The 10,611-nt window shown below is 49.2% G+C and overlaps 1 protein-coding gene across 1 annotated transcript in view; it reads right to left on the minus strand.

Moving 5' to 3' along the window:
* Positions 1-200: 200 nt before the first annotated feature.
* NDUFA9 (NADH dehydrogenase (ubiquinone) 1 alpha subcomplex, 9, 39kDa) overlaps positions 201-10,611 on the minus strand; it is a 15,999-nt gene continuing 5,588 nt past the window's right edge. Inside the window, exons 5-10 of the mRNA XM_010844988.1 lie at positions 8,570-8,672; positions 8,029-8,096; positions 6,778-6,854; positions 5,015-5,110; positions 3,008-3,074; positions 201-492 (exon numbers count right to left, since the gene is read on the minus strand). Coding sequence (XP_010843290.1) covers positions 313-492; positions 3,008-3,074; positions 5,015-5,110; positions 6,778-6,854; positions 8,029-8,096; positions 8,570-8,672 — 591 coding nt within the window. The 3' untranslated portion in view covers positions 201-312. The remainder of the gene's footprint in view (positions 493-3,007; positions 3,075-5,014; positions 5,111-6,777; positions 6,855-8,028; positions 8,097-8,569; positions 8,673-10,611) is intronic.

A 10,611-nucleotide genomic window follows, 5' to 3' on the forward strand; every position in this document is an offset into this window, starting at 1 on the left:
GAAACTGAAATCCTCCAGCATTTCAGAGAACAGAAAGATGTATGTGTCACTATTATAAATAATAAGAAAATTAAAATCCTCCAGCATTTCAGAGAATAAAAGATGTACGTGGATTAAATATATATAATTAAGGAAAATTGTGCTCAAATTCTAGGTGGTTGAGTTTCTCCCTTTGTAAATCAAGAAAGAAAACGCGCCCACAGAATGTCACTTCAGGTTTTAATAGAGGCTCTCATTCACTATATACAGGATTTTCCGCCAAAGGTGGCCTGGTTGGTAGCGACCCAAACAACACCAAAAGCCGCGGGCAGCTCAGGGGCCACTAGTGGGAACCGTCTTGGCCGGCTGCACGTCCTCGATCTCAGAAGACAGCCAGCGGTAGGTGCGGTGACGCCGCAGCACCTCGATGGCCTTGAGTTCCAGGGGCGTGGCCTCAACGCCCAGGTCTTCCAAGCCTGGCAGGTGAGGCAGGATCTTGTCTGTGGTGTGAATCTGCGGATAGATGAGAGGCACAGAGAGCACTGAGGGCCGGCCTCGCAGACGCTCCAACCCACGAGCCAGCCTGAGTCCCGCCGCTGAGACTTCACTGGCTTTGGTGGATAGGGGGCAGAGACCACCGGAAGCAGAGCACAGAGAAGGGCCTGCACGCGGAGGGAAAGGCAAGGCCCCATGGGTCAGCTCCAGGTCTATCCCCAAGCACAGAGCAGGGCTCAGGTGAGGGGAAGGAGCAGTCAGTCTGGGACGGAGCGGAGGGACTGTCAGATCCATAAGCTCAGCAGAGAAATGGGACCGGCGGGTTCTCTAGGCATGGCTTTCTGCCTCGGTTTTGCTGAATCAAGATCACTCAGCAATAATCCGTGAACCTTGATGCTCCAGCTCTTCTTAACCTGGCTGACTAATGCTGACTATGGATCTCAAAACCTAAACCCACATTGTTTGGAGGGAAAGAGGTTAAGCCTGGAGATTCCAAAAACTCCAGCTCATCCGCGAGCAAACGAGGAGGCTGGGTGTATACCTGCAGCAGCATCAACCTCTCCAGCTCAGACACGTCCACCATCCTTCCCCGAGAGCTGCCCAGTGACCCCCAGACCAAATCCAAAACCCACCGGCCTGCTGCCCCAACACTTCTCAGTGACAAATGTACGAGGTGCAGCTGTCAGACACGCTGGAGCGTCCTGCCCACCAGCTCTCCCGCCCCATCCTTCTTGAACATAGAAAGGACACCTGGAAACTGGTCTTGGATTCTAGACCCAGCACATCAGAGCAGGGACAATGGCTGCCTGTTCACATCGTTCTCCAAGGACTGTTTCATCTTCTCTTTTAGGTAACATTCAGAGGGAGCTTCCCAGGTGGTTCAGTGATAAAGAATCCACCTGCCAGTACAGGAGATACAGGAGAAGAGGGTTCAATCCCTGGGTCGGGAAGATCCCCTGGAGGAGGGCGTGGCAACCCACTCCAGTATTCTTGCCTGGAGAATCCCACGGACGGAGGAGCCTGGCGGGCTACAGTCCATGGGGTCGCACAGAGTCAGACACGACTGAGCGACTAAACACCACTCAGAGGACAATATGGCTGCTGCTTGTCAGTAAGAGGGAACAGGTTTTCAAAGGTAGAGGCAGCAGAGTATATCTATTTTGTTTCCTCTCTAGAAACACTTCTATGCACAGTGGGCAAATGACCAGTGAGGGAGACCAGCATGGAGACAGTGAGACAGGGAGCGACCAGCGCACCGCAGGGGACAAGAGGTACCCAGAGTCAGGCCAGAGGATGGAATGACCTACCGCCTGAACTGGAGTGGGTAGAGGAGAGACAATCCTCCACTTTTCTAGAAGTGGAAAATTATCAATACTGTGATAAACAGTTCCATAATAAAACATTAAACAAAAGGGTAGGAAGAGGGAGGTGCACACTTGAGTGTCACCCAGCAGTACCGACAGGCCGGTCTGTGCTGTCCAGAACAACAGCCACCAGCCAAAGCAGTGACTTGAATTACATTACAATTTTACCAAATTCAAATCTTATTTCTGCCGTCACACAAGCCACGTCTCAAGTGCTCTGCAGTCATTGCTGTGGGGGCTGCTTTTCCAGCACACTCAAGGACAGAACACTCCCAGCCCAGCAGGAAGGACAGGGCAGTCCTGTCTACATGGAGAGGGGTTAGGAAAGGAAGGAATCAAGGGGGAAGCCTCGATTTTGGGTTTAAGTATCAGAGAACAGTGATACCATCAACTGAGCTGAGAGGGCCTGGGAGAAAAGCAGGTTTGCGGCTGACAAGCCAGGTTTCAGATGATGACTACACGGCTAAACAGATGGGAGGCTTGCCGCTGGGTGGGCGGGAGGCAGTCCAGGTGGGGAACTGAATCTGCCGCCATGAGTGCACAGACGGAACGAGGTGAGAGTCTTCCAGAGGAAGAGCCAGGACAGACAAGGGCAGAAGACAGAGCCCTTGTCCCCAATACCAGAGACCAAGGACAGAGGGTGAGCCAGGGAGATCGAGGGGGCAGGAGAAGCAAGATGAGAGGAGGTCAGGGCGCTGACCACCGGGCCTGGCAGCAGAGACCGCAGGTGACCTGGGACGAGCAGCGTTTAAGGGGACAGTGGAGATAAAAGCTGAAAGGAATGGATTTAAGCAGGGAGAAGGTGAGAAGCTGGCAGCCCCAGGTACAGCCCGCTGTTCCAGGAAGTCTGACGTACAAGGACACAGCGGATCAGGGCAGCAGCAGATGGGATGGGCCGAGGGCGGGACTCTGGGCTTTAACACACAGAGCTAGGAAGGCATGTCTGTATGTGGGTGGAGATGATCCAGGGGAGAGGGAAAAACTGAAAACCTCCAAGACAGGGCCCGGAGAGGCTGGGTGTGGGTGAGGTTCATGCACATGGGCGGGGCTGACCTGAGACACAGGGACTGCAGACTGCGCATGGAGTTGACCCAGGAGGTCCCCGGAGCGAACTCAACATTCGCTCATCCATCACTCACCCAGCAAGAGCTGGTCACCCTCATACTCACCCGCTCCACTTTGTCCCTCGTGGTCCAGGGTTCAAATGGACTAATTTCAAAGAGCCGACCGATCCATCTGGAAGAGGAACGAACAGGGCACACGTGGTGAGCATCTCTGCTCCCTGTTCACGCCAGGCATGGCATGCTGCCAGGGAGCTGGGAAGTCACTGAGTGTGTTTAAAGAAACTAATGAGCACCCAAACTTCCTGGCTCCCAGCCTGGGAGGTCACCTCTCCTTTCAAGCCGATGGCCCGCCTGCCTGCCCCAAGGCCAGCTCTCCTTGGCCCCACCAAAGGGACAGTGAATCAGGAAAACCAAGACAGAGTGCAGCCGCCCCACCCACAAGACAAACAAAACAGATCCAGCTGAGTGACGCCTGTCAAACTCAATTAGAGTTAAGCCCCAGATATTCAGATATGCTTCCATTAAGGGGAGAGGCAGGCGTTGTGCAAGATAGAAAGCGTAAGCCTTAAGGCAGGGGCCCTGAGGATGCAGGAGATCCAAAAGTGAGGAGACGCCTAAGATCTAGGGTTTGAATCAGGAAGCCAAGAGAAAACCCAGACGAGAGGGCCACCTGCCTCCTGGGTGCCATCTCTTCATCCTACTGAAACCTGGGGGATTCCTCATCTGTCACCTGAGCTCCTGTCTTCTGTGTCCTTGGGTCAGGAGGCACGCGAGGAATTCCTGGGGGCCCCCACATCCCACAGAGGACTGGAGGTGGAGCAAGGAGCATGTGCCCCAGGGGCAACCATGGGGCCAGCTCTACTCCAATCTGCTTGTCCTAAGGGGCCTTTATGCAAAAAGTCATTGAACCCGGGCTTCTGCTGCTTTTTAAAAGCCTGAAAAACATCATTCCAGTGGGAGGTAAGAAAAAAATGAAAAGGAAGCTGAAGACAGGTCAAAAGTTCTCTAAGAACTCAGCAAGCCTCAGATTCTGTCCAACCTGCTTCACTGGCAAAAAGGACAGTTTTGGCTTAAAACAAAACAAAACAAAAACAACCAAAAAACACCGCTTACAATCCTCCAGCTCTGTGCCCTGGTTCTATGCTAACACAGCAGTGAATCTTCCCACCACACAGCCTTCTAATTTTCTATTTTTCTGACACCTGTTAGTGTACAGGCTTTTTGAGGATTTCCTGTAACATCCTGAGTGCCTAGAACATTGCCTAAGACACAGCTGGCATTCAAGACATGTTTGTAGAGTGGCTGAGTGATCAAGCAAATGAAGAATTCAGCTGCCATGTTGGTTCATCAATCTCTGGCAAACTGGACGTGAAAGTGTCCCTAACCATGACCTTAGTGTGTGACGTGATCATTCCAAGGTGCTAAACCTACAGCGCTTCCCTGATAGCTCAGGGGTAAAGGACCCGCCTGCCAATGCAGGAGATGTGGGTTTGATCCCTGGGTCAGGAAGATGCCCTGGAGAAGGGAATGGCTACCCACTCCTGTATTCTTGCCTGGGAAATGCCATGGACGGAGGAGCCTAGTGGGCCACAGTGCATGAGGTCAGAGTCAGACACGACTTAACGACTAAACAACAACAACACACCTACATGGGAAAGAGTGAGGCAAGAAGCAGGAAAAACAGACAAGGCAACTGCAGGAAGCGGCTACATCAGCCAAGTTCCTTTCCCCAGCCATGTGATCAGACTGCCTTGACGAAGGAGGGTCCCTTTCCCACTCCTGGGCAAGTGGACAAAACAGGGAAACCTAACTGCTCCTTTATACAATCTGCCAAGCAAGACACTGCCAATTACATCTAGGACTTCTAGTGGGAGAATGTGAAGATCTACAGATTCCATCTTCCATCACGGTGTTTATTCACCCATGAAGCCACATTCCCTTTCTTAAGCTCCTCTGGTTCTTTCCCAGATGGACATCAAGAAGGCGTCAGGAGCCCCTCCTGGTTAGAGATTCTGAGATTTCACCGCAAGGGACACACTCCCTATAACCCCTGGGGGGGAGCATCACAAAGGGAAGTATCCGCAGAAGCACAAAAAGCAGCGCTTTACTTACCGATAGGCAAAGTGTGGCAGAGGGTACGGCAGGAAGGGCCTGTGAGCCACAGCAAAGACGTACTGCACGAGGTCGAACAGCAGGTACCGACTGGGCCTACGGACAGAAGGTTCACAGTTCTCCAGATTACCTGCTCCTCACACACTTCTGCTTTTAGTTTAACCAGATAACATCATTCTTGTGAAAATGGAAAACATGTATGTCCTATAGGAAATACAGATTAGCACAAGGAAAAACCATCCGCCAAAGATGAAGCTAATAATATATCCTTCTTATTCCCCTTATTCATTTTTTGCTTTTATAAATATAAGATTACACAGGTCATCCTATTCCGTAATGTCTTTTTCATTTAACATCAAACCCCCATCATTCTGAGTTCCATTAACTGTGACTCAGAATGGTCTACGTGTCTCTGCTCACAGAGAAAGGCACACTGAAGGCTGTGTCCTTCCCAGCATAGATCACATGGCTCAGCACCGTAGTAATTCCTTTGTACATGTCCTGACAAAACCTCATCCCCCGGCTCCTCTCCCATCCTTGCAGAGCAAAACCCTTCTCTGGTTAATCCAAGTATCTGTTTTCTTTGCACCTGAGCCCCCAGCAAGACAGAGTTGCAGAGAACAAACTCCTGGGCCTCCCCTTAGATTTCTGATCATGAGCTTCAAGGAGAAGCTCAGCTCTGCTCTGCGGTCCTACTAAGTGCTCCTGGGGGAGGGGAGGTGCTCTTTCCCTCTTTTCTCAGGGGGTGCCTCCTATCTTCCTCAAATTTTCCATATACCTCTCTCTGCCACCCCATTCTGCCTTTTAGCTGATGATCTTGTTATTTCATCCTTTACTTAATGATACCTTATGAAGCACAAACGCTTTTAATTTCAATGAAGTCTAATTTATCCACTTGTTTCTTTGGTGGAGTATGCTTCTGATGTCACATCTACAACATCTCTGCCTAACCCCAGGTCCAAATGTTCCTTCCAAAAGTTTTCTAGCTTAACCTTTACAGTTAGGTCTCTGGTCTATTTTGAGTTAATTTTTTCACGTATGGTGTGAAATCAGAATCTGTGGCATCTTTCTGCATGTGGATAGTACCATTTGTTGAAAAGATGATTACTTTCCCCATTGCGGTGTCATGGCGCCTCTTCGAAAATCCATTGTCCATAAACATGAAGTCTGGTTTCTAGACTATCAGTTCTGTTTAACTGGCCTACACGTCTACTCTATGCCAGTGTCACACTGTCTTAGAACGTTTGAGTAAGTTTTGAAATTGGAAAGCTTAAGTGCTCCAAATTTATTTTCCTTGGTCAAAATGGTTTTTGCTATGGTGGGTCTTTTGTATTTCCGTATACATTTAGAATAAATTTGTCAATATCTGCAAAAAAAAGAACCTGCTTGAAATTTGGTAACATCAAGTTGAATAGACAGATCAATTTGGGGAAAACTGCCACTTTAACAATACTGACTCTTCCAACCCAAGGATACACAATGTCTTGCCATTTATTTTGGTTTTCCTTCATTTTCCTCCTCAATGCTATGTAATTTTCAGTATACAAGTCTTGTGTTTCTTTTGTTAAATTTATACATAGGTATTTTATTCTTTTTGATGGCATTGTAAATAAACTTATTTTATGTATTTTCAAGTTGTTCATTTCTGAAAAAGGCAACAATAAGCCTGTGAGTAACATGTCTAGAAATTACTGTTGTTGTAAGTCACAATCCTTTTATTTTAATAGGCTGTACGATTTTAAAGTCAAACTCCAGTCACTCACCCAACAAAGGCAAAAGTTTTCCCTCTGGCATCCGGGTCTTTAATTGCATTAATAATTCCTTTGGTGACATCCACAATCTACGAGAAATTATAACACATGTTTCAGTAATTGCTGAAAGAGAGAGCAATAGAGGGCTGTGGGAGAGAATTTAAAAAAGGGAGGGAGGAGGAGAGCAAGCCACATCGATCACCACAAAATAATGCAATTAAAATGACATCACTGTCTGCTTTCAGAAAACTTCTAAAAGCCACTTCTCAAGGACTCAAATCAGCTCCATGTGGAAGGTCACCGAAATCAATGCTTTCTCCAGTGGGAGCATGTTTATCTCCAGGCCATGCCCAGGCCTGTCCCACCAGCTCCAGTCTCACCCCATCGTCATCATCCTTCTCCTCTTCCTCGTCTGTCACCACGCTGTCACAAACCATGAGGCTGAACCACAGGGAACACCCAATATTCTACCATTTTGACTTTCAGAATAATCTTATGATACATAATAATATATAATATACATATAACATAATATTCCATATGATATCAGACCCCACGGTTTTCACTGGGGGGTGATTCTGGCCCCAGGAGTCTCGGGCAAATGCCTGGAGAGGTTTAATTGGCACAGTTTGCAGGGGAGCTACTGCCATCTGGTGGCTGGAGGCCGTCCCACAGCAGCCCCACAACAAAGCGTAATTCCACCCAGAAAGTGCAGTGTTCCAGCTGAGAAACCCTGGTTCATCACCACACGGAATCCACACGGTTCTCACCTCTGCTCCCTGACATCTGGTCCCTTCTGCCTGGGCCACTCCACCCACCCACTGCCTCTGACCAGTTGCGAGTCATCTTCAGGGTCTCCCCTAAGATGTCACTTCCTTGGAGGCCTTCCCTGACCTCCAAATTTGTCCTCTGCCGTACCTACGTGAAACCCCCTCCCTGCCCGCACCTGTCACACTGCCTGACGACAGCCATGCTGACCTGTCCCTGACTGGGGCCAGCATGAGGCAGCACACATCTGTGTCCTCACAGATATGCCCAGTGACACTGTGAATATCCCAGTGATACTCCTCAAGACACTTTTCGGGTGAATGAACAAGTGAAAACGCACAGGGTACCTGTACCTCTCCAGTACACTGAGAAACAGTCAGTCAAAGCAATCTGACAGGGACAAAAATGTCAGAACTTACAGAATTAGGAGAAAACCTGAAAACTGATCACTTCGATCTTGAATTCGGCAAAAGCTCCTTTATCCAGGGTACTTACATATACTGGTTGTTTCACAGTCTTCTTGCCCAGGGAAATAAGAGGGACGCCACCAAACCAGCGGATATCTGGCAGAAGAAAGCACCATCTTAGAAGGCCTCACCTGCCAGAAGACCCTCCTGTCTCTGGGTGTTCCGAGCTGGTATAACTATTTTGTGTAGTAAAAATAAATAAATGTAGCTGACTCTGCGGGAGTGAACGATCTTATTAAGAGGCAGCCACCTTTATTTGTTCTTCACACAACAAACATAGGAAGTGAGAGGGTGGCCCAACACTTAGGGACAGGAGGAACAAGGACAGAGGACCACGGCTTGGCTACTGGTCGTCTGCTCTGCACTGCTGGGCGCACGGCCACTCCCGAGGCGCAGCTCTATTAGCTGTTCTAATCCACAGGTCGGCAACACAAGAAGCCCAGAAAAAGACAGGTGGAAACAGATGTGTAGTGTGTGATCAGTGTAGCACCACAGATACGCAGGAAATGGAAGTACTGAATAGATGACGCCAAGACGGCCATTCTCCTATTTGAAGGGAGAAAACCTACTTGCAAAATAATTGAGGAATCTGTCCTCTCTGCCAAAGATTTCAGCCGGCTTTATGATGGTGGCTTCTGGAAACGTCTCTCTCACTTCCTTCTCTCCAACAGCCTAGACAGCCAAACACAAAAGAGCTCTGCAGTAAGTGAGCGAAAGCTCCATCTTTCCACTATCAGAACGTCCTTCTGCTATCAGAACACCACAGGTCCTTCCAGGTCATGTCTGCCTCCAGGCTAAGGGCATCCTATGATAACACTCAGTTAGAGGCACCACCACCCCCTGCCCCACCTTATGTGCAGTTTTGCTTCCCACTTTCAGTTACCCACAGTCAACTGTAGCCTAAAAATATTAAATGGAAAATTCCAGAAATACTTGCTAAGTTTTTAAAGTGCACACCACTCTGAGTGGTGTGGGGAAATCTCAGGTCCTCCTCCTCAGGCCTGCTGGCACATGAATCTCACATTATCACGAGAAGAAGGGTGAGCACAGTGAGCAGACGGAGCGAAAGACAGGGTGGGGGTGCTGCATTCACACCACTTTTATTACAACCTATTATATGGAAAGCTATGACCAACCCAGACAGCATGTTCAAAAGCAGAGACACTACTTTGCCAACAAAGGTCCATCTAGTCAAGGCTACAGTTTTTCCAGTGGTCATGTATGGATGTGAGAGTTGGACTGTGAAGAAAGCTGAGCGCCGAAGAACTGATGCTTTTGAAGTGTGGTGTTGGAGAAGACTCTTGAGAGTCCCTTGGACTGCAAGGAGATCCACCCAGTCCATCCTAAAGGAGACCAGTCCTGGGTGTTCATTGGAAGGACTGATGCTGAGGCTGAAACTCCAATCCTTTGGCCACCTCATGGGAAGAGTTGACTCATTGGAAAAGACTCTGATGCTGGGAGGGATTGGGGGCAGGAAAAGAAGGGGAGGACAGAGGATGAGATGGCTGGATGGCATCACCAACTCAATGGACATGGGTTTGAGTGAACTCCGGGAGTTGGTGATGGACATGGAGGCCTGGCGTGCTGCGATTCATGGGGTCGCAAAGAGTCGGACACGACTCAGCGACTGAACTGATTATAACTGCTCTTTTTTATTAGTAGTTACTGTTGTCAATCTCTTTCTGTGCCTAATTTATACATGAAACTTGATCACAGGCATGTATGTACAGGATAAGCAAAGCGTATACTAGAGAGCTCTGTACCATCCCTGGTTTCAGGCATCCACTGCGGGTGTGGGAATGTAATCCCAGCAGTAAGTGGGGGGATTCGTGTACACAGAATTTAAAAAGAAAATGACACACAAAAGAGCCCTGCAGCGTTTAGCTCTTGCTGGGCTTCTTTCCATATTGATTCCAGGGAACCTTATGTAGAAGAAGGAAGGAGAAAAATCAGAACAGATTTTTTTCTGGCCTCCATTTTTCCTTCCAATCACAGATTCTCTGCTTTGTGTCAATTATGAGCAACCTGCCAGAGAAAGGAGGGTGGAATGCAGGAGGCTACAGCAACGGAAGTGGCAGCAGGGCATGCTGGCCCAGAGGACTCGGCATGGGGCCCTCCTTCCTCACCTCCTCTGCTGCGACACCCTCTCTCAGGATCTTCTGTCCCTTCTGAGACAAGGCCCCTTGGTCAGTGTAGCTGTCAGCACCTAGCTTGGCCTTCCCTCCCACCCATGCCCGCCAGGGGTGGCATCAGAGCCCAGAGGACTCAGACCTCAGTTTCTTGAGCTTCTCAACTCCAAAAACCTCGTCTCCACCCCACTCCCCCCACTCTCAACTTGGATGCCACAGATCAGAGCATCCCCAAGCACCCCTCCTCTGAGCTACTCTCCGCTGACAAGCTCCTGGGCTGCCAGCCTGCCTGTTCCCTGCTCTTCTGCTCCTGAGATGCAACCCTTCACCTGCCCAGGACCCCAGTCCACTGTTTCTGCCTTCCTCCATACCAACCCTCGCTGACATCTGCTCCAGACTAGAGTCCATGGCCCCCCTCTGCCTTCACTCTCCTGACTTTGGGTTAAACCACTGCCATTTAAAAGTTTAATTATTATATTCTG

Source organism: Bison bison, unplaced genomic scaffold, assembly GCF_000754665.1.
Source record: "Bison bison bison isolate TAMUID 2011002044 unplaced genomic scaffold, Bison_UMD1.0 scf7180017864213, whole genome shotgun sequence".
Taxonomy (NCBI): domain Eukaryota; kingdom Metazoa; phylum Chordata; class Mammalia; order Artiodactyla; family Bovidae; genus Bison; species Bison bison.